Source organism: Protopterus annectens, chromosome 13.part0, assembly GCF_019279795.1.
Source record: "Protopterus annectens isolate FY-2018-M chromosome 13.part0, PAN1.0, whole genome shotgun sequence".
NCBI lineage: Eukaryota > Metazoa > Chordata > Ceratodontiformes > Protopteridae > Protopterus > Protopterus annectens.
The window spans coordinates 19729977-19755144 of record NC_056747.1 but is presented as its reverse complement, the minus strand read 5'-3'; the positions used below and the strand labels follow the sequence as shown (position 1 = coordinate 19755144).

General features: G+C 41.5%; 1 protein-coding gene across 1 annotated transcript in view; it reads left to right on the top strand.

The window, feature by feature from the left end:
• Positions 1-25168, top strand: part of HDGFL2 (HDGF like 2) — a 2035019-nt gene that overhangs the window by 798417 nt on the left and 1211434 nt on the right. Inside the window, exon 10 of the mRNA XM_044090590.1 lies at positions 11933-12036. Within this exon, the coding sequence (XP_043946525.1) occupies positions 11933-12036 (104 nt within the window). The remainder of the gene's footprint in view (positions 1-11932; positions 12037-25168) is intronic.

Sequence of the window (25168 nt, the reverse complement as noted above, 5' to 3'; positions counted from 1 at the left end):
CAGGTTTCTGTCACAGCACAGACATCGATGTTCTCCATACTGAGAAGGGCCTCGAGAGCGTGCATCTTGAGATTGAGACTTCTGGCATTGAGCAGCATTACCCTTAGTTTTTTTCCTTTTTTGTGTTCTAGGGTGGTAGGTTTAGAATTTGAGCCTTGTCTAAAAAAGGCACTATGGGGGTGGCAAGAGCCTTTGCCAATATCCGAAAGCCTAGGGGTGACAGGTGCAAGCCGTCCCTTGCGAAGCAGCGTGGCTTGTCCAGCATGTCATCCCAGGCAGACCGACATTGGATCCCCTTTGAATGACACCAGAATTTAAGCCAATTATTAATGCTGATCATCTTATCACTGTATTGTGGCATCATTCTAGGTGAAGGTAGGATACTGCTCAAGGTCAGGGTCATACCTGCCTGGGCTACATAATCAGAGAGTTCCTCAATGTCTCTTTTCATGTAGTCCAAGGAGGTACGTCTCAGGTCGTTGACACCAGCGTGGACAATGACTGAGTCATTGAGAAGCTATATATATTTTGAAATTTAAAACTTTGTGTCCAGGAGGTTTAAATGAAGATTTTAATTGGAAAATGTTGTTAAATTAATTGTGATTATTTAATTTAGTAGATTGTTTAATTGATTTATTGATTGATGATTTTACTATATATATGGATTCAGTATTCTGTGTTATTTGTACTCCTTGAAGGCTGTGGCCGAGACGTCAGAGATACAATAAATTGCTTTTGGTGGACTTTCCTTGTTGCTGTCTCTAAGTAATGTTGTCCAGGTGGCTTTATGACTACATAGCCTTTGTTTAAAACAAAATGGGATTAACCTTATCTGGCAAAGGAGCTGCTAAAATCCTTTTCTGATGAAACCTGCCTGGGGATATCCAGAAGTCAGTGGAGTCTCGGCTTTCTACCCTTCAAGCCATGACTAATGTGACCATGTGCTTGCTTTCTGATGCAGCTGATGGCACAGCAAGGGCAGCAGACACCGGCATTGCTCTCTGCATATTTGGAAATGCCTGAATGATTTTGCCGAATGCTTCAAGATGGCTTTTTTGATAGTTCAGTACTCTTTGGACATTAAGTAAAAGAAATGCTTACCATAAGTGAGCAAGACCCTTTCTGCAGTCAGCATATACTTTTCCACCTCACAAAGGACCTTTTCCCAAAACCAAAAGGGTGTAAAGAAGTTATGATTTCGGAAATCCTAGGGTTTTGGCCAGGATGCTTCTGCTGAAAGTGCCCTCCCCCTGTAGGAGGGGGAATAGCTTTAACAGACATCACCCTGGGGCAGAGGCAAACTGGAAAACCAAGAGTTTCAAAGTCCTTTTATATGAAGAAATCTTTCCAGAGCTCCTGAATGGTTGCTCATCTGCCACAGTCTGGATGCACTCAGGGGGTGCTTATCTTTGCACCCTTGAGCCTGACGGGGCACTTTGAGCAATTTATTATCCCCTAACCCTGGCATCGTAGCGTTATGGGACACTAAGAAGAGAAGGCTACAGATCACGACTGCTTTCCAGTGCTCAGCAAGAGTTTATCCCTGGTAACTAAAGGGCTATACTGAACCCTTGTACGAGTGCACTCCTCTGCACACCTGAGATCAAGCTAGTGTGAACTCATACTTCTTAGTGGGCTTGTACTCCTTCAAGGTTGCTAGATATTGCAGTTGCTGATCCTGGGCCATCCTTTAAGTAGAGGTCTTGCTGCAAGACTCCACCAGTACCCTTCCCTGGGTATGGGTGAGTAAGCATCAGTAGCTTACTCCTCCCATTCCTCCCTAGCTGGCTTCTCTAGCATTCTGGGTCCTAGCAGAATCCATATTGTTTGGGGCATAGTCGAAGCCTAAACCTCTGCTGTGTGGAATTGTGTGGAGAAAATATTTAAGTGAGGACAGAAGGGAAATATTAAAGGGTTGGACTGCTTGTCATGATCAATTGAGAGAAGCAGAGACTTTTTGACTTGTTTGAGTGCATAATTAAAGGATGGCAGATGAAGTGCTTCAGTGCCTCCAGTGAAGGAGTAGTGATGGCACCTATCAGTTTTTGATTAAGATGAAAAGTCAGGAAAGTGGTCTCTAAAAGGATTACCGTGTTCCTGCAGTAAAGGGTGCGCCTTCTCAGCTGTCCAGAGTTTTGCAGAATGTACAGATTTTTGCCTCATATTTTTGTCAGTTTCTCATAAAAGATGTTTTTTTCTGGCAAATCGTTAAGGATTGAAGTCACTAAATAATGACAGACATTTTAATTTCAGATCTCATATTAATTAGAAAATCCATGCCAATGCAGAAACTGTTCTGTTAATATTTTAAATGTGCAAGACCAATATTTAAAATCTCTCCCTGCTTTTGGAGCTTTGCCCCCTATTATTTTTGGCTTTGTCCACAATTCTTATTGTGCAAGGTTGTGAGGTACAGGGGGATATTTTCAAGGGATAAAATTAGGACTCAGTGAAGATTGTTAGCTGGGCCAAGGTGAGTTGTTGAATAGCAGAATGGCTGTATTTATCTTGTGCACATAAAATCTCTGGGCACTATTAGTTCTTTGCTGCTGAAACCCTTTTTATTTGTTATTTTATTATTTATTTATTTGCATTTGTTTTCTGGGATAGTCCACTGGGCCTAGGAGTGCCCATTTTCAGTGGAGGCCTGGGGTGAGAAGCTCCACATATTACATATACATTTATGAGATAAAGTTACATAACTGTTAACAGATTCACGTTACTGTAAGGAACATTATACAAAATACAAAAATAACAATGGTTTACATCCAGGTACAATATATACATGTTGCTATACAATTAGAATTAGGCTTTCTTTTCTTTAAGTTTCATCTTGTAGATGAGGATGCATAAAACTGCAAGGGAGAAGAGTTAAATTAAGTGAATATAGATATTTCAAAGTGTTAAAGTTGTTAGAAGAGATGTCTAGTTTCAGGTAATGCTGGAAGAATTATTTGAGCATGTACAGAGTTATAGTTTGGAGAGGTACTCTTGCAGACACTTCTTGAAAATGGTGTGGTTTGAAGTGGTTCTGATTGTGGTGGGTAAGGATTTCCACACCTTGGCTGTAGCAATGGAGTAAAGAGTTCAACCAACTATAAGGTTGGGTAAATCCACCTTTAGAAGACATTTTCTGGGGGAGTCAAAGATGGCCGCTGGTCTGTAAGCACTGCTAAGCCTTAGCTCCTGTATCTATCTGGAAGTAAATCAACTCAGAGAATAAACCAGAACCTATTCCAACAAAATATTCTGAAATTTCATCTGTAATCAACAGCTAAAACAAAACCATCAAGAAGGAAAAACGGATCTATCAATTAAACAACTAAGACTGAAGCAGATTCAGTGAAGCAAGAATAAGCCCGTGTGCCTGTGAGACCTTGAACTCCGATTTCTGCATACAAAACTGAGGAGACCATCTCTACAAAATGTCTAAAGAAGACACAAGTATGTATACTACCACATCCAAAACTAAACTTTCAGACCTTTTATCTCCGGAGAAGGATATAAATTCGAAGAGACAAAAGATAATAAAACAGCCAGATGCCTCTAAACCTGGTAACAGAAACAAACCGGATCAACCAGCAAACCTCGAGGATATCAAATCAGCACTACTTCCTGTCCAAGAAGCAACCAAAGACCTGTCTCTGCAGCTACAAACATTTGGGGACACATTTAAACAAATAATGGCCAGAACGGATAAATCTGAAGCTAAAATCATGGAAAATGAGGAGGAAATATCCTTAATAACCAAAAAATCAGATGCTCATGAAGTTGAAATACAAAACATCCAAGCAAAGATCATGGATTTGGAAGCAAAGTCCAGAAGGAATAATATCATAATGGGCATCTCGGAAACTGTAATGCACAATGATCTGATCCCTTCCTTCACCCACATCTTCTCCATTCTTCTCAAAGAACCAGAGAGAGCCCGGCAAGTAATAATAGAAAGAGCACACAGAGCTCTGAGCGAAGCACAGATATCACACAAACCCAGACCAGTATATGCTAAACTTCTGAACTTCCAAGATGTAAATACAATCCTAATGTCTGCTAAGAAAAATGGTGGATCTCTTACCTGGAGTAATAACACAATTTATCTGGCTCAAGATCTTCCCCTTCAAATAAGACAAGCCAGACAGCAGCTTTCTCCTTGCTGTAAATTCCTGATTGAAAGGAAAATAAAATTTCAAATGAAGTACCCAAGCTCTCTAATTTTCCACCTAGATGGGGTTAAACATGTGATTGCTGACCATAAAGAAGCCAAAAACACTTTTTTTACTGTGTTTAAAAAAGTTCCCACTCTGGACCATTAAATACACTCACCGGTATGTCCTATGAGCCTTGGATCGACAGCTGCGAGTGCTGCGATAGTCCAAGGTCTGTTACTGCCTTCTGACTCTGAACTGGGCCTTATTAGGCCTCTAGGAACGATGTTTTACCCTTTTATCTTCTGTATCAAGCCACGAGGAGCCAATGCGGAAGTTCACAACTCCTTCCGCCTGTATTTTTTCCCACGATAGGAACTAAAAGTTCTGGTAACATGGCCGCCAGGTCTCTCTAAAGTTTGACACTTCCGGAACATTCAGACCGTGAATTTGGTCCCCCTACAAGTGCCTGCATGTCTGATTCCCCTCGAAGAACACTGTGCTGATTTGTAGAATACTGCTGTACTTCGAGTGAGTAAAAATTAAACTGGCAAACAAATGCGATCTCTATCCGCAGAGTAGCTGGTTCAAGTACTTAATCCATGCAGACTGTAAGACTCCCTTATAGGTACATGTGCGCTCACCTTCATTATATCTGCAGAGTTCTTTTATTTCCAAGCATCGCCAACACATGCCAAGAGGTTCACCCTTACTGTTTAACCCCAGAGAACTCAAAATAATCAACGCTCGCTCCTAAAAGAAGAGGAGAAATAATCGGCAACTTTTCAAGATCTTGCATTAACAGATCACAAAAGCGAACTTTCGGCTCATGCAAAGAGTCCCAAAACCAAGTGGTTATCTTCTGAGCTCTCCTATATTTACATGACTGACTAAATTGAAATTAAAAATCTTGATTTAAATAGCTGTTTGCTGCTGGTCTCATGATCAGTAAGTTCCTTACCTTTAAGTAAAGATTGATTGTACACTGGCATCACAATACACTGTTGGCTAATTCTTTAATTAGAAATAAACTAACTCTGTTCTTCTCTTCATGAAAGCACATTTAATAAGAGTTTATATACTTGTAACTACGAACACCATCTCACTATGTGCTTCTGCCAAAAGAGAAGTAAGCCAAAGTAATGATTTTAAAAAAGTGCTGTCTCTGAAATTCAACAAATATGACTGCAATCTCTTAACTCAGCAGTCTATATTTTTTAACATGGGAATTCAGCCCATTAATAATGGAGGATACCTATTTAATAGGGGTAGCTTTTTCTATCTCAGTACTCAGCCTCACATACTTAAATACAAGATGTTAAGAAAAACACTGCTGTTATAAATTCCTAACAATTAAGCAAACATGCATCCTCCTTAACAACAAACTGAGCTTTTAATGTTTCATTTCATTACTATAAATGTTAAATCTTACAGTCACTTATGAAGAGACATTGTTTCATTCACTGTAGACTACAACAAAGTACATCTAACAATTTTTCATAAGATGAAAGTAGCTTGGAAGCACTTCCATTCCCTGTTGCTGGTCGAACATCTCAGCTGTCTCTAAAGTGGTTTATTCATCATAAAAATCTAAACAAGCAGTGATTTCATTAGCTAAAAGGGAAACACATTAAGGTAAACCATACCAACAAGTATTTCAGACTATGAAGAGAGAGGTTCCAGGGACTTTTATTGGTAATTAAAGTAAATTGGTATTGGAAGGGATCTGGGTCCCATATTCTGACAAGCTTGCTTTTTCTTAAACTATTTTTTACAAGCAAGTTGATCCCTTTCTAGTAGGCAACTGCACTGTGGTAACTGTTACAGTTAATGACAGATCAAAGCCTAAATAGAATGACACACAAAAAAAGTCAGAATGTAATCATAAACTGATTGTCCGCTCTTGGCAAAGTGTGACCATGAAGGGTGAATTGCCTCTGTGATCCAGGTCTCACTTTTTTTTTATCCATTGTACTACAGCTGTAGAAGACGTTATTGACTATTAGGATCAAGGACTCTAACCTACGGTATCGGGAATGTTGGCATAATCAGGCTCATTCAAGCCTATAAATATATGTGAAAATATTTTCCCAACTGAGTTTATCTAATACAAGAAGAGACATGCGCACTAGATTAATTATATGTCTATCCTGGTATTTGATGGAAAGCCGTTTTTGATATTTTTTCACAGTACCTAAAAACCGATTATATACCCATACATACTCAACCAAAGATACATACTCTAGGGTTAAATAATCATTCTTCTCAAGCCACTATAAACTAAAATGAGACACATCACATAACTTTAAGCAGGTATACCAATCTGGTGGCCTCAGCCAGTTACCAAATATGATGATCAAGGGGATCCAACATTTTGTTCCTGGGGTCTGTATATAAACCAGCACTATTTAACCTGCAAGGATTACACCAGATGTTTTGGGTGTTAAATTTGCAAGATAAAAACTGGAGAACAAATCGAAACACCAATACATATAAAGAATTCTCAAAGCTAACACTAGTCACATAAACTTGTAGGTATACATCCATTTTCACCCACGTTCATACCCTGATATTTTGGCACTGATAGTCATATCTGCTTTGTTACCTTCTGAATATTCTAGTTACTGGTAAGGGAAGGACGCTGCACTCTTCCCTTACTTAAAATATTTGTTGTAAATGACCATTTCAGCTGATTTAATTGAAGAAATAATAAGATTAAGTAGACTAAGAATGTAAATAAATACTTAACTCCTATAACTTGCAGTTATAAGATCTGTCAATATTGGTTCTAATCTTGACTTTTGAGGTTGATCCCTTCTACTGTTAATCTTCTAAGACATACTACTTCTGATGTGATAATTTCTGTATATTGAAACTTGAGGAAAATAAGGATATATTAGTAGTGTTTTTTTAGGGAATCAGTTTAAGCTTTGTCAGCTGTGTTAAAACTCATGCAGGGATACTCGTTTTCTTTTACTTAAATGTTAAAACTCAATATGTAAATACTATATTGATCTATAGATCTGCAAATGCAATAACAAGTTATTCCCTGCTTTATTCCTGGTCCATGGGGGTAGTGGTTAGGCACAGGGACGGGACGGGATGGGAATAATAAGTTGCTTTCTTAGTATGACCTCATTAAAATATAAGCTAAAGCTATTATTTCTATACAACACTCAACCCTTACTTTATAGACACACCAATTGCCTCAATGTGGGAATTTGATTCATGGAACATTAAAGGGCTCCAAAAAAAAAAAAGAAAACTTTTTTTGCACCTCATTTTACAAGCGAAAGCTAATTTCATACTAGTCCAGGAGACTCCTCTAATGGTCAGAAATTAGAAGTAAAAAATGGATAAGGGAAATTATAGCTTCTGAAGGTAAAACCAACAGTGCGGAGGTAGCTATCATAATTGAGAGACAATATCAACACAAAATTCTGGAAACCAAAGTTGACAAAGAGGGCAGATGGTGCTATGTAACTCTCTCAACTCCAAATCTTCCTAAACCTATTTTTTTTACTAAATATATATGCCCCCTGTAATAATCAACAAACATTCTTTGCATTATTATTCCCTATTCTGAACCAATTCCAAAACCATTATATGATTCTAGGTGGGGATTGGAACACTTACCAAAATCCAGAACAGGACAAGTCAAGCATAATTATACCATACAACAAACAAGCATCACTAGCTATAAATGAACTTAAACATGATTACAAATTATATGATCCCTTTAAATATCGAGACAATCCAAATAAATCTAGTAAATTTACATCCTACTCCGTCACAAAATGTGGTCGAGAATAGACTTCTTTTTAATATCTGAAACACTCATCTCCTTAGAGCCAAAATTGTTCATACACACTAGATACCTCTTGGACCACTCCAAAATTACCCTTAATATTATTGCTAACCCTAAAACCTCTTTAATAAAAAGAGGTTACAATTGGTCCCTGAACCCCAATCTCTTAAAAAAGAGATAATTGATGAAGTTAAATCTATTCTCAAATTAATTCTCTCAAACATTTTGAATTCTCAAATACCTCTGGATATTGAATGGGCGGCAATTAAAGCATAAATTAGGGGAATATTTATTAAAAAAGCAGCTTACTATAAAAAAAAAATTCAACTTGAAGAACAGGACTTGGAAACTAAAATACAACTACTCGAACAAGATCTAATAACTAATTTTAATACTCAGAAACTAAAATCTTGAAACTCCAAAAGGATCTTTACCTTTTACATAACAATAAACTATCATTTTATGAAACTAAAATGCTAGCTAACTATGCTAATGAAGTCCAAACACCTTCCTGAGCTCTGGCCAGAATTATAAACCAAACGAAATCCACCTCTCAAATTTCTGAAATAGTATACCAAAACAAACATTATATTAAAAATGAAGACATTATTAAGATGTTCGAACAAATATATACACAAACATATGGAGAACAAGCAACCTCACCCTCGAAGGAGGTCAGATCACGCTTTCTCCAAAATATAAATTTGATTCAAAGCAACAAGAAAAAAACATCTCTATCGATGAAATAACCTCAACAATTCAGCAAATGAAATCACATAAAGCCCCCGGCCCAGATGGGCTCACTACAGAGTTTTATAAAACATTTTACCGTATACTAGCCCAAATACTATTTCACATACTGAACTGTATAATAAACAATGGAATCAATGATATACATTTTAATGTATCCAAAACTATTTTTATACCTAAAGAAAAAGCAGACCCTAAAAACCCGGATAGCTATAGACCCATATCATTATTAAATATTGACACCAAAATATTAACACCCATACTAGCAAACAGACTGAAAAACATAATGGGTAAAATTATTTCCCCCAAACGGTCAGGTTTTACAACATTTAGGCAAACGAGCGACAATACATTAACACTTAATACGCTAATATCATATGCCAACCAAAGTAATCTAAATTTATATGCACTAGTCATTGATGCCCATAAAGCCTTTGACAGAGTAAATTTAGATTTTTTATTTCAAACCTTGCCTTACTTTAATATACCCCAAAGGGTTATTAAAATCCTACAAATATATAAGAATCCCTATACATCTTTATATATTAACAAAACCTGGTCAAATAGGATCTTTATTAAAAATGGAACTCGTCAAGGATGCCCTTTATCTCCCTTACTTTTTAACCTATATCTAGAGCATCTCTTCCTAAATATAAAACAAAATATATACCATAACCCCCCCCCCCCAATAATTTACAATACTAAAATCTTCTTATCCGCTTTTGCTGATGATATAAATATTTACTGTACCACACCAATCTCGGATATAAACAAAATACTCTCCGCTATTGATCACTTCTCAATGATATCAAATTACAAATTAAATCTCAAAAAAACTAACATCTTCCCCTTAAAAACCCCTAAACCATTATCTCTTCTACCACTAATAGGAAATTAAAAACTGAAAAAACAATTAACTAATTAATTAGGCATCACTTTCTCTACAAACAACAAAGACTTCTACTTAAACAATGTAAAGCAAAAATGGATAGACATCTCACTATACCTCAATAGATGGAAAAACTTAAAATTACCGTTTTTGGCCAAAGTCTCCATAATTAAAATGAATGTCCTACCCAGATTATTATACATTTTCATAAATTCCCAGATAATTATACCCAATAACTTCTTTAAACAAATACACACCAAGCTTGCTAAATTCATCGGGGAACCTAAAAAAAAACAGAATTTCTTATGACAAATTAACAACCCCTAAAAATAAAGGTGGTCTAGACCTCCCAAACTTTGAGACATACTACTTAATTATAAATGCCAGTAGAGTTTTAAGAATAGCTGATTACAACCCAAAGGATAATACTTGGTACCCAAACTGGATAAGAATATATCATAATCATATCAAAAGCCTGGACATCAACCCCAAAGCTTTACCTTTCCTAAATACCATCTCAATGAAATCTTGTAACCTAATAGAACCCCTCAAACACTCCATTATACTAATACAAAAGCTCTTCAAATCTACTCTACATAAATTTAACCCTATGAAATCCCCACTCTGCCGTTACTGCATAGACCAAACTGCCGACCTACTCCATCTCTTTTGCAGCTGTAAATGAGTATTTAAACTTTGGAACTCCCTTAAACTCCAATTGCAAAAGATGGGCTACCAAATTACCACACTTACTTGGGAATTTACTCTATTACATATTCCTCCAAATAACATCTCTAAATGTCAAGCAATTACCCTGATCAACATTTTTTCTCTTAATGAAACTCTATATAGCTACCAATTGGCTTAATTCAACTAATAACTCATGGGACAACTTCAGATTGATGGCGACAAAACATTTGTTAGCCCATAAAATAATTAAAAGGGATAAAATACTAAATTTAGGATTCCATGGGAACAAATCTATAATATTATTCTTGCATAACCTTCTATAATGTTAATACCTCACTACGACCAGGAGCCTTTACACAACTTCTCACATCTTTAACCCCCACAAATTCTTCTCTTTTCCTCTCTAATACTGCACTCATAATAACCCTTGTAAAACTTTTGATTTTATCAGTTTTTGCTATGCTGAATATTGAAAGCATCTTTGTACATAGTGTAAATAGTATTGTATGACTGGTCAACCTCCTCTCGCATTGCTCTAAATGTATAACAATTGTTTATTATTTATATGTTTCCCATTTGTCTGCTTTTTGTCATTTACTGTTTTGCCTGGATATAAAAATAAATAAAAATTATTGGAAAAAAAAAAGAAGACATTTTCTGATCTGAGTTATCTAAAGGGGTTGTAGGGGGACATTAATGAGGCTAGACATGTGCATTCTTCTGGTTTCGTTATGATTTTATGTGCAGTGGTTAGTTGTAGTTAAGTTAAGAAGTGAGGTAGTTCGAGCCAATTGAGTTTTTGAAGGGATATACAGTGATGGGAGGTATGTGTAGCATTCTTGGCAAATTTTGCTAATTTATTGTAACAAGATTTGAGTTTGTTTTTTAGAGAGAGTTGAATGCCTGTGAGTAGGGCAGGCACACCATATAGTAGAGATGGTAAAAGAAAGGAGGATGCTAGGGTTTTTTGGCTGAGTGTTTGAAGTAAGTTGTGTGTCTGTAAAGCAGGCCTAAGTTTTGATGGGTCTTTATGATGGTTAGGATATGAAGGTCAAAGGAGAGATTTTCATCAATAGTAACTCCAAGGAGTTTAGGGTGGAGCACTACTTTGATAACATAAGAAGAGAAGCCTTTCACATTATGCATGCATTTAAGGCATTATATGACACTCCTTGATTTAATTGTTACCCTTTGTAATTCATACACATGGCTTGCTTAGTGTGCAGTTCTTTGCAACTATGTTTCCCTTTGTCTCTTCCAAAATTGCTGCAGTCCCCATTAACAGTGTAATCAACATTTGGCATCGATAGGTGTTTTTCATTCTTTTCTCTGGACAGGTAGACCTGCTGAGGCAGCCAGTATTTTTTTTTTTTTTTTTTTTAGGCCATGGGAGCTAGAGTTGCTTCTGGTTCATTGAAAGTATTGCTTCTAGCTATCTCTGCATTTCAAAAATCTTAAAATTAAATACTTGCACCTGGTTTCAACCCCTTCCTGTCAGACTGAGACTGTTTTCTAGCCTGTGCTGGCTGACTTTATTCACAAAATTCAGTTGTTTTGCTAAGGGTCTAAATTTATGCAGCGCTTCTTTTCTAGTTTTTGTAGTATTTCTGTCGTTCAGTGATCATTCTAACATGTTTTACATATGCTTAGGTAAAGAAGCCAGTGAAGAAAGCGACTTCAGAGCCAGTGAAGAAGCATAACCAAAAGAATGAAAAAGAGGTGAAGCTAAAGGCCCCCCAGAAGCCAAAACCCAGGTGAGACCTTTCCTTTCTTGGGTAATATTTCCTAGTTTATTATATTCCCACTACAGTGGCTGTAGAAGAAGCAGTTATAGTTCTAGCTTTGCTTGAGCTGAACCTTTTAATCTTAATTCAGACAGCTATTTAAAGGTGCGTAACAAGGGTGTTGGTGGGAGGGACAAACCTCTGGAATGTTGGGTATGGGTGTCTGATGTAGAAAAGATACTGGCATGGTGGTTTAGTTGGAATCATGTCACATGGGTTATAAGGGTTTGGCAGATATAAAAAGATACCAGCACTTATTATCCATACAGTTTTAACACTGTTCAGTATTGCTGCTCATCACATATTCCTGTCAGAACCTTAGATTTGACATATCAACACATTTTTATTTTCAGTCTGTCTCTTTCTTTCACTTAACTAAATGGCAACGTGAATAGTGTACTAACTGTATACATCCAGATCTGATGAAGCGTGCAGGTAGCACGCGAAAGCGCTCATCTCTTTTCCTTACATTTCTTCAATAAAACGTGTGGAATTTAATACTGGACTTTTTGTGATTCGTGGAAGACTCAACAATTTATTTATACTGATATGTCTTATATCATGAGATCTTGTAACATGCATCTGTCAGTTATATTTCTATTGTTGGAGCTTTTCTCCCAGGGCCTCCGCTGAAAAAGGGCTTTGCCCCAGATGGACTGTCCTGGTCAACAAATGTCAGATAAATAAATAAATTTGATGTTGACTGTTTTCGTCCTATTCAATACTTGGGTTGTCCAATCAGATTGGATCTGACCCCGGCACCTTCTACCAGAGCTTTGGATCCGAGATTCTGACGACTTCCTTACCCACAATTCCCTCCTCCTGTCTTATTTACCTTGGATCTTGCTTGCCACTTGTTCATCCAGACATTATTCCGAGAGCTCTTCCTGCAGTCACGATAAGTGAAATTTTTACCAGTTTTCTATCTTTCTTGACTCCTCTTCTTAGTATTTAGTATAAGGTATATTGTAAACTAGGGTTAAGGGGTAGTGATTTTTACTCCTTAAGACTGTGTTGAGTGTTTTCATCTAGACCTGTCTAGTACTGTAAACCGCGATAGTGCTGGTTTTGGTGTCTGTAATAGGCTAGTTAGCATGGGCTCTTTTTTTGTTTAGTGTGTGTGTGTGTGTGTGTGTGTGTGTGTGTGTGTGTGTGTGTGTGTGTGTGTGTGTGTGTGTGTATATATATATATATGTGTATATATATATATATATATATATATATATATATGTATATATATATATATATATATATATGTATATATATATATATATATATATATATATATGGTTCCCCTTCAGAAGGTCGAACGGCTGAAATGTCGAAATGCATATGGTCGAGATCATATGCTTGAAATTTCAGCAGCTCGACCTTCTGAATGGGAATTGGCATACAGCACATAACAGGAGATTTCCCTTTCTGCGCTGTAGTGCGATCTCGGAGTTGGTATAAATAAAACATTGTTTTGTGTTACGTTGTATTTTTTTTTTTTTTTTTTTCCGTTTCAGAAGGTCGAGCTTCTGAAATTCGAGCATATGGCTTCTGCCATATGCATTTTGAGATTTCAGCCGTTCGACCTTCTAAAGGGGAATCATATATATATATATATATATATATATATATATATATATATGTGTGTGTGTGTGTATGTTTGTACATAAATATATACAGTGGATATAAAAAGTGCACACACTCCTGTTAAAATGCAAGGTTTTTGTGGATGTCGCCCAAGAGGCAGACCACAAAATCAGGGTTTCCATATTCCTTTCACTGAGTAACCCTTTCACTGTCCCTGAAGGATTATCCAGCTGCTGCACTGTGGAGGCAGTCAGGGGGCACATAACCTTTTCACCCTCAAGCTAACAAATCATCACTTCTGATTCATGGGTGTTAAGGATAATTGCTAGAAGCTATACCATACCCTTTTTGTATCCTCCAAAGAAGTGGTTGAAATTGAGTGATACTCCACTCAAATCAGTTGGAATCCTCAGTAGTAGAAGTGTCAAAGTTGGAAGGCAAGAGACATCAAGCAGGTTCTGCCAGACCAATTAGAATCTGGAGTCTATTCCAGGTTCTTTTTGGTTCCAAAGAGGACAGGCCAATATTGGACTGCAGCCATCTCAGTCACTTTGTCAAACAGGTTAAATTTGGGATGGCCACGGTACAGTCCATATTGCCTCCATTGAGGAAGGACAATCTGGTGTGCTCTGTAGATTTCCAGGATGCCAGCGACTACTCCAAGATGTTCTTCGTGTTTCACTTTTGCAGTCATCACATTTGGGTGATCTGCTTGCAGTAGCCCTCAGTCGGCCTGATTAACAAAGTCTTGGGTCCTGAGTCGGTTGCTGTTCCTTCTTCCATGATGTCAGGTTGTCAGCGGTATAAAACATGCAGCTGACGCCATTACATCAGTCTTACGTGCCGTGCGGTGCCCGAAGCAGAAGCAGTTCGCAAGTGCCGGTCGGCTGACTCCTGAAATTTTCGATTTTGAGTTTCAGAACCGAAGTCTTCAACTAAAAGCTAAGTACTCGGTTGGGGAAACTTTTTCTTGCACTAAACCAATGTCAGTAAAAGTAAATAATTGCATTACTTGTGGAAAGCAAATACCTCATAAAGATATTAATTCGTACTGTATTCCTTGCCTAGGCCCTGACCTACCTCGCTGTTAGTTTGTGGTTTAAAGAAGGCACAAAGCTATCTGTCGTCTGTATATTTACGCTTCTAAATATTTTGGTGCAAAGTTCAGTTATCCTGATATCTCTTCGGTAAGCCATCCGACTACCGACATTCCGAAAAAAATGCAAAGATAGAGACAGGCCGCCTAGGTCCAAAGCTACCGACGATGCTTCTCCTAAGTCGGTCGCCAGTTTGCCAGTGAGGTGCTTTTGCAGCCCCTGATACCAGCTACTTCAGATTTGCAGGCCTCTACTGAGACCCATTCGGAGTCTGGTATGCCGCGAGATGCTTCAGTTGTGGAACCTGCGGATGTCTCTATCTTGGATGGGTCAGGAGCTGCTGTGCAGGCACCGGCTTCTGAGGGTGTATTCAGGCCTACTGACTTGCGTATTAAACCAACGCCATCTTTCTCTTCAAGTCCTAAAACTCGAACCATGCCTAGAAAACTGATGCCCAGACCGCATGGCAAGGCCTCTGTGCCTTAAAACAAATGATGATAATGGCTGAAGACCTCATTACTTTAATCAGGGGAAGCCAACCTTCCCCCTCTAAGAGACCTAGGACCGAGTTTGTTTATGGTACTTCTGACCAGGATTCTGAATTTTCTGTTTCCTGTGATGACCAAGATTTACCCTTATCTGCCTATGAGGATTCTCATGCTGAGGACTCTTCCCTCTGCATTCCCCCCAGAGGATTTTTCTTTTGGTGAAACCTTGCATACCGTTAGGGAGCATTTTCATTGGGAAAGTCAGGATTTCTCTGATTCTAAAAAGTGGCTTAGGGATTTCTTACTCCTGCCCCAGCACAGGTGATGCCTTTTCGGAATCTAACTTGGCCCCTGACTCTCTACCTCCTGCTCCCAGAAAGCCTGGTAGATATTACAGGGTCCCTGACTCTCATAAGTTCCTTTTTAAAAATCCTACTGCGGATCCTGAGACCATTTCTCAGGGACCCAAGGGCATTAATGCTACTACTGCCAAAAACCCTACCCCCTCTGATAGAGACTCCAGGGCGTTGGATAGATGGGGTAAGAAGGTATACATTTCTGCAACTTTGGCCATTAGGGCCTTAAACTGCCAGTTTCATATGTTAAAGTATCAGCAGCATATTATTGGATTGTTTAAACAGAAAATGATGTTGATTCCTGATTGTGCTGAAAATTCAGATTTACAGGATTTACTGCATTCAGCTGAACAAGTTGGAAAACATACGTTGCAATATGGTTTTGATTCACTAGAGGTATCTTGCAGGGCTGCTGTAACTGGGTCTGTACTTAGAATGCAAGCTTGGCTTAAGGAGCAATCCTTGCCAGATCTTGTTAAATCGAAATTACTGGATGCTCCCTTAAACTAGGACTGCCTGTTTGGCAACAAGGCAAAAGAAGTTTTTAAAAAGAAGGAGGAAAAAGCTAAATCTATGCAAACTGTTAAAGATTTTTTACAAGTACAACCTCCAAGGTTTAGTACGCATTGGCCTTCCAAGAATTGGTTCTCTCCTGCCTTTTCCAGACCTTTTCAGTCCAAACCCAGATCCAGCAGAGCTCCCAGGCTTCAGTCCCAGGGTACACACAGGACTAAGCAGTAGGGGGCCTTCACGTCCAAATCTAGGGGTAGTAAAACTCTCCCCTATGGTAAACTGTCTCAATGACTTCTTTTTAAAACTGCCAAGCACTTCTCAACTGTTTGCCCCTTTGAGGGGAAAGATTACTCTTCATGCAAATAACTGGGAACTCATTACCCAGGAAAATTAGTTTTAAATGTAGTGTTCCAGGGATACAGATTTCACTTCCACACGTTACCAACACCAAGCGGTTAGCCAGATCTACACCCAAACCAGTGGGCAAAGGCCCAAAAGCAAGTACTTTCTCTCTTAAGCGTGGGGGCTATTCAGTTGGTACCAGAAGAGGAAAAGGGACGTTTCTACTCAAGACTTTTCCCAGTACCCAGAGAAGACAGTTCATGGTGTCCTATCCTGGACCTGTCTACTCTAAACACCTTTTTGGTGATTCCAAAATTCAAGATGCTGACTCTCCACCAGTTGCTCCCCATGCTAGGCAAAGACACCTGGTTGGCAAAACTAGATTTAAAGGAAGCATACATGCACATCCCAGTCAGGGAATCTTGCAGAAGATACCTACACTGCATAGCAGGCTACATGCACTATCAGTTCTCTGCACTGCCCTTTGGCTTATTTCCTGTGCCCAGGGTATTCACAAAGTGCCTAGCTCCAGTTATTGCATTTTGCAGGCAAAGAAATATTCAAATGTACCCATACCAGGATGATTGTCTAATTCAGGCAGAAAGTCAGGACATACTTTTGAATCATCTGGCCTTTGTACAAAGGGTGCTAACTTGTCTGGAGTACACCATAAACAAAAAGAAATCACACCTGGTACTCTGTCAACAAATTATATTCCTGTGAGCAAGTTTGAATACAACTTCCCAGGTGGCTTTCCTTATGCCAGAGAAACAAATTAATTTGACAACCTACTTCAAACAAGTGGCCACACAAACCCTGCTATCTGCAAGGCAAATACATACAAACCTTGGGGTTCATGGCCTCCTGCATTCTTCTAATTCCATATGCAAGACTGCATATGAGGAAACTACAGTGGTATGTAAAAATCCTATGGTGTCAACATTCTCCAGTTCTAGAAGCAATGATTCCTGTCATACCTTGCCTACACCTAGAGTTCCTTTGGTGGGCAGAGACCTGCCACCAAAACAAGGGCTTACCATTCACACTACCCCCTGCCACCCAAACCCTAACAACAGTCACATCAGACTATTCATGGGGGGCTCACCTGGCAGGGAAGTGCATTCGGGGCAAATGGAACCCAAGTCAAATGCACCTGCATATCAATCAAAAAGAAATGTTAGCTGTACAGAATGCTCTGACAGCCATCAAGGACCACATTATTCCTGGGCAATTAATGGTAAAGACTGGGACAACACCACTGTTATGTGGTACTTAAACAAGCAGGGAGTTGCACATTCTTACCCCCTCTGCAGACTAGCCATGGTATTGTGGAACACAGCCCTGAGCTACAAAGTGCATCTACAAGCTCAATTCATGCCAGGAAAACTAAATACACTGGCAAACTAAGCAGAAACCTCATGGACCCACATGGGAAACTGGAACCAAGGATTTTCAACATGTTGACAAGCAAATGGAGGAGCCCAGATACAGACCTGTTTGCCCCCCCCCCCCCCCCCCCAGAACTATCAATTGGACAAATTTTGCACAAATTTTGCTCACAAACAAGCTTAGAAAGTGGATGCTCTGTCCTTCAGCTGGAAAAAACGTATTAGTTTATGCCTTTCTTCTTCTGCCTCTGCTCTCCAAAGTGCTACTAAAGATCAAACAAGACAAACCAAGGACAATTTTGATTGCACCAGACTGGCAGCGCCAACACTCTTGTGCAGTGTGTCACTGTTGGCCCCATGCCACCTGCCTCCGACTCCTAACCTATTGTCTCAGCAGGAGAACCAGATTCTGCACCCTCAGTTTCAAACACTGAACCTAGCAGCCTGGCTAATTACCTAATCTCGCCCTTACCATCCCTCCGTAAACCAGTGATGGACGTCATTTTAGAGGCAAACAGGCCTAGTACTAGAAAATCTTATGCTGAAAAATGGAAAAGATTCTGTGCCTGGAACCAGTCTCAAGGGATGAGCACAGCAGTGCTTAATTTACTTCAGATTTTACAATACTTAACGGAGATGCTTCATAAGGGCCTGTCTTTCTCCTCCATCAAAATTCACACCTCAGCCATTTCAGCTCATTTTAGCACAGAACCTCCCTTCTTCTCTCATCTACTACTCAAGCAGTTCCTCAGAGGGCCAAAAACGTACGACCACCCAGGAGAGCTCCAACTCCAGCCTGGGACCTTAACTTTGTATTGGAGAAACTCACTCTTCCCCCTTTTGAGACAGCTGCTACTGCAGACTTAAAATTCCTTTCTTGGAAAACGGCTTTCCTTTTAGCAATCACTTCAGCAAGAAGGGTATCTGATTACAGGCCCTTATGGCAGTGGAGTCTTTCATCATCTTTCATGCGACAGGGTGTCCCTGAGGACCAGTCCCTCCTTCATGCCCAAGGTGGTATCCGGTGTGGTCCTTAATCAGTCCATTCATTTGCCAACCTTCTTTCCTAATCCACAGAACAAAGGGGAACAAATACTGCACTCATTAGATGTGCACAGACAACTTAGATTCTACTTGGACAGGACTAAACCTCAAAGGAAATCTGAACAACTGCTGGTGGCATTTGCTGCAGGGGCAGAGGGGAAGGCTATTTCAAAGCAAACCATTTCCAAATGGATAGGTCATTGCATTCATTTCTGCTACATTCACCATTGAAAACCTATCCCACAGGTGATCAGACCCCAGTCAACCAGGTTTGCTTCTACATCTCCAGCCTTTCTCAGAGGCGTCCCTACCAGGGACAACTTAGAAGCTGCTACCTGGAGTTCTGTACATACTTTCACCAAGCATTACCATCTGCCAATTTTCTCTAAATCCAGAGCTGGCTTTGCCACTGCAGTCTTGCAGGGCCTCATAGCTGGTTCCAATGCTAATCTAAATTCCTCCTCCCCCCATCCTTAGCTTTGGGAATCTACCCAGATGTGATGACTGCAACAGTGAAACACGAAGAACATAGTACAGCTGTGTTCATTTACCATAAATGTAGATGTTCAAGTGTATTTACTGTTACAGTCCTGGTTACCCTCCCTCCAGCCCCCTTACCTTTTTTTGGCTATATCTCTACTCTGTTTTACTATGCTCAAAAGCTTTTTGTTGTATTTGCTTTTTGTTGGTGGTATAACCTTGTATATTTATAGATTTTATGGCTTCCCATTAAGGGGCCACCTGACATCTGCGGCAAGAAAAACTGATATAAGGGCGTCGGCTGCATGATGTTAAGTTGTCAATCTCGCCTTCATTCTTGCTTGATGGGTTCGGAGCCGATCCTCGGCTCCGACTCGGCACTTTGCTAAGCTCGAGAGTCACTTTTACCAGCTCGAGGCAACCCCATATCCCATGATGCAAGGCGGTAAGTACCCAGATCTCGTTTGCCGCTTCGCTGATGAGGTCCTCCTTTTACCAGCTCCTGGTAAGTGTTTTATATTAAACTGTCTTTAGCCCCTTTTCACTTTTATCTAATGTTTTTAGTTATATTAAGCCCTTTTTTGACTAAAATTACCCTTCCTCCTTTATTTTTTTTTTAGTCAGGCCTTCTCCCCTCCCACCCCCCCACCCCTGTTAGGGTTCGTGTGTATGTGAGAGGTTAGTTTCTCATTTTTTGTTAGATAACTTTGTTATCTTATTGGGACTGTGTTGTGTGTGTTTTAGTACAACTATGTCCAAAGAAAGGGTCTCAGGCTTCAAGAAGTGTGACTCGTGCTGTCAGAAGATGTCTCTGACAGACGGTCACACTTCTTGTTTATATTGCCTGGGACCTCTCCACCTGCAGGACTCCTGTGCGATTTGTCATTCCTTTAGCCAGAGAGTCCTGCAGGAGAGAAGGAATAAATTGATTTTAAGAGGCCTTCTTAAACCGGAGGGCTCTCCGGCTAAGTCGGCTCCGAGTAAGACTTCAAAGTCTTCCAAGGCCCAGGCTTCTGTGTCCAAGCCTGCGGCCTCGGTTCCGACTCGATCCTGGTTTACAAAGACCTTCGGCACCGATGGCTATCGGTGCCGATACTGTTTCAGTCACATCGGTGTCGGCTCCGACTGGCTCCGACCACCATGTGGCTCAGGCTTCGGTGTCGGCGCCGACCGGCTCCGACACTGTTACTTTTATGTCTGTATCGGCTCCGGCCGGAGCCGATGCTTCGAGACTTTCTGTCGGTGCCGAAAAGTCCTCGGCTCCGACTGTATCTATGGTTTCGTCGGCTCCGATGGTTCCTTCGAGGAAGAGGTCCAGGTCCCCTTCCTTGGAACCGATACTCTCTGCTCCGGCCTCACCTCTCCTCTCGGAACGGAGCCATCGGAGCCGATCATCTAGGTCATCCAGGCTTTCAGACCATGATTTAGAGAGGGTGGTCAGTAGATTATTGAAATCACAGGCACTGGCCCAGATGCTACATAGTCCGTCTCAACAGACTACTATTAGTCCACACCCTCTTGTAGTTCCTCCTTCGACTCTACCTCAGAGTTTGGAGCTGGAGTCTTCGGGGATAGTTTCTGCTATGGCTGAGGGGCGGATACCACCCCCCTTCTACACCCTCGGCATCTACTCTTATCTCCTCTTCGAGACCTTCCTTAGAGGGATTCGGTGGTCGGGCTTCCCTGGTCTCCTCCGAGGGGGTGAGTGGCATCGGACCCTTGTCCGACCCCGCTCTTCCCCTTGGAGCCTCGGCCTTGGTGAGCTCGGCTCCGACATCTGCCTCGGAGCCTTCCTTTTCGGTGGGCCCTGGAGTTCCGATTTCTTCGGAGCGGGTTCTCTCGGACCTCCCTGGGAAGGGGGCCTTCGAGGTGATGAAGAGTGTACTGGCCACTGGGCTCAGCCAGCAGTCTATTCCCTTAGCTCCTCCCTCTACAGTGCCTGTCGATATCTCTGCCATCTCTCTTGCTCCCGGACCCAGAGATCCTCCACCTCAGGTTTCCCCACTGGGAATAACCCCCTCTTCCGAGGATTCTTCTGATCAGTCAGGAGATCCTCCGCGCAAGAGGACTTGTAAGAGGAAACACCTAGACTCCCCTGAGTCTATCACTTCAGATACCGACTTAGATGAGTCGGAGGGATCCCCAAGATCCCCCTCTGAGGATGTCTCCTTTTCAGACATCCTAGAACTCCTAAAACAGAGGGGAAACTGGCCCTCCACAAATCCCTCTGAGGATGAGTTGGTATACCTAGGGGCGTTTGGATCTTGGCCCTCCACCTCCTGGGTATCTCCGCCTTTCGACCCCCTTATGGAGGTTATTGCTCGAAAGGCTTGGGCTGCTCCTGACTCTGTAGAGTCTAGGACTCTGTTCCTAGGAGGCCGTCTAAATTTATTACTGCCCCTGCGGAAAAGCAATACCTTACGAAAGGTGTCCCTGCTGATGCCATGGTGGTGGCGGCTGCCACTAAGAAGGAACTTGCAGATCCTTCCGTACCTGTCCATCCTCCTAATAAGGATTCTAGGACCATGGATAGGTATGGTAAGCGGATGTTCTCTTCAGCGACCTTTGCTATGCGCTCGCTGAACTACTTATGCCACTTCACCAGACTCCAAAGGGACATCCTTAAGGAACTAGGTGAAGTAGTACAGGATCCCACAGCTGCAGGGGCTCAAGAAAAAATTGCTTCGCAGCTAGGAATCCTTAATTCTATTGCTAACTCCTCCATGCGTCTGATATCATATGCAGCAGATGGAGCGAGTAGAGCCGCAGGTACAGGTGTGGCTCTTAGACGCCAAGCCTGGATGCGGCTCTGTAATTTCGCAGATCCCTTTAAGGCGTCCTTCACAAATCCTCCCTTTGATGGGTCAGCTTTGTTTGTCCCTCAAGTGAAGGATACATTGACCAGGTGTGAACAGGACAGCAAGACTCTTTCTGCCGTAGGGGTCCGTTTTTCCACCCCTTCTAGACCTTACCCTAAAGGACAGAAAGGTGGAAAGATGTGGTTCCGCAAATCCCAAGGAGTCACGCCGGATACACGTGGTCAGTTTACCCCTAGAGGCAGAGGGGGTAATAATAACAGACACCGCTCTAGAGGCAGAGGGGGTCCACAGAACCAGGGAAGCAGAGAGCCTCTCTCTGACAAGCCCTTCCAGCATCCCTGAGATGTTGCCCGACTGTCCATCCTTGGAGGCAGTCGGGGGAAGACTATCGCTGTACCCAGAAGCCTGGCGTTCCCTCACTCAAGACAGATGGGTACAGTCGATCATATCCGAGGGTTACAAAATTCCTTTCGAGGGAAGTCCCTTCTCACTCAAATTCCCTTCCAGATGTACCACCCGGTCTAAGGGAAGTTGCAGAGTTAGAAGTATTAAAACTTCTACAAAAAAGAGCCATTCAGCCAGTTACAGCAGACCATTCAGAGCCGGAATCTACTCAAGATTCTTTTCGTCCCCAAAAAGACGGGAGACTGGAGACCAATATTGGATCTCAGCAGACTCAACAAGTCTGTGAGGAAGACAAGATTCCGAATGGTCACACTTCAGTCAATTCTGCCCTTCCTAGAGAAGGACAACTGGATGTGCTCAATAGATCTTCAGGACGCGTACTATCACATAAAAATTCACAGACGCTCCAGAAGATTTCTCCGCTTTCGGCTGGGGTCCAGTCATTTCCAATTCAGAGCCCTGCCCTTTGGTCTCACTACAGCCCCCAGAGTGTTCACCAAATGTATGGCAGCGGTCACGGCTCACCTGAGACGTCAAGGATTCCAGGTGTTTCCGTATCTCAACGACTGGCTCCTTTCAGCCACCACCAGGCATCAACTTCTTCAAGCCAGGGATTACACAATAAATCTTTGCACTCAGTTGGGAATTTCGATAAACTATGAAAAATCCTCCTTATTGCCCTGCCAGTCTATTACTTTCATAGGCGCAAACTTAGACACTGTTCGGATGTCAGCAACCCTCACAGACCAAAGAATCTCAGATATACAAAGTCACGTGAGGATCATCCTAGCCAGCAAAAAAGTACAAGCCAGAATGGTTCTAAAGGTGTTGGGCCTCATGGCTGCGGCCATTACCCTTCTTCCCCTGGCCCGCTTCTACATGCGCCTGCTTCAGTGGATGTTGTTCACTCAGTGGTCTTACCAACAACTTCCAATGCGTCACCAAATTCTGGTGACACAGATTTGCAGGAGTCATCTTTCATGGTGGATTACTTCTCCCCAGATTCACCAAGGCAGACCCTTTGTATCCCCGGCCCCGGTAACCACTGTCACAATGGACGCCTCCCTGATCGGGTGGGGGGGTCATTATCAGGGCAGGATGGTTCATGGGACGTGGCAACCGTTCGAATACCACCTGCACATAAATGTCCTAGAGATGAGAGCAGTGCTTTTAACGTTGCAAGCCCTCAACGACTTTCTTCCCTTGGGAACAATTGCAGTTCACACAGACAACATGTCTGTAGTATGGTATATCAACAAACAGGGCGGAACCAAATCCTACCCCTTGTGTTGAGAAGCTCTCAGACTTTGGCAATGGGCGATCTCCTCTCATCGGTTTCTGGTAGCAACGCATATCCCTGGGAAAACCAACATTTTAGCGGACAGATTGAGCAGAGCTATTCTCATGCCTCACGAGTGGTCTCTCAAACAATCTATAGTGGAGGAGATTTTTCTAGAATGGGGCCGCCCATGTTGCGATCTTTTTGCTACTCCCCAAAACAGCAAATGCCCAGACTTCTTTTCTCTCTTCCCACTGCCAGGCCATCCCCCCAGAGACGCTCTAACCCAGGATTGGCCCCAAGGACTTCTTTATGCTTTTCCGCCTTTTCCACTGATTCCATAAATACTCCAGAAAGCCACCGTTTTGAGAGCCAAAATGAATCTCATTGCTCCCTATTGGCCTCGACAAATTTGGTTCCCGTTCCTCCATCGTCACCTTTTGGTGCAGCCGTGGCATCTGGACCCAGTACCAGACCTTCTGATTCACCAATCGGGTCAGCTGCACTGGTCTATCCCTTCTCTCAACCTCACAGCATGGTTGCTCCACTTCCTTCCTTAGCCAGGCTTCCTATGATCTCTAATCCTGTTAGGGATATCATAGTGGCTTCACTAAAATCCTCTACTAGAAGGATTTATACCAGCAAATGGAAACGCTTTTCTTATTGGGCAAAAGCTAAGAATATTGATCCCTTTACTGCTCCAGTTCAAGCAGTTTTGGATTTCTTAGCGGAGATCTTTCACGCGGGCTCTTCTTCTTCCACGGTCAAAGTTCAGTTAGCTGCTATCTCGAACTTTCATGTCGGGTTCGCAGATCACAACATCATGTCCCATAGGATTTGTAGAGCCTTCTTAAAAGGAATCTTTCTCCTGAAACCTCCAGTCAGGAGTCCTCCTCCTCAATGGGACCTAAATTTAGTGCTGACATCCTTGATTCTTCCTCCCTTCGAGCCAGCTCATGTTCCCTGAAATTTCTTTCATGGAAAACACTCTTCCTGGTTGCTATTACCTCGGCTAGGAGAGTGTCTGAACTTCATGCTCTCTCTGTTCGTCCCCCTTATTTGGTCTTCCACAAAGACAGAGTATCCTTGAGAACTAATCCGACCTTTCTGCCTAAGGTCGCCTCAAAGAGTAATTTGAATCAGTCTATTGACCTTCCTGTATTTTTCCCAAACTACTCAAACAGATCAGAACAAAAATTACATTATCTTGATGTTCACCGCCAACTCAGATATTATTTGGACAGAACAAAACAGTTCAGGAAATCTGATCAGCTCTTTATTTCTTATGCTGACAACAAAAAAGGCCTTCCCGT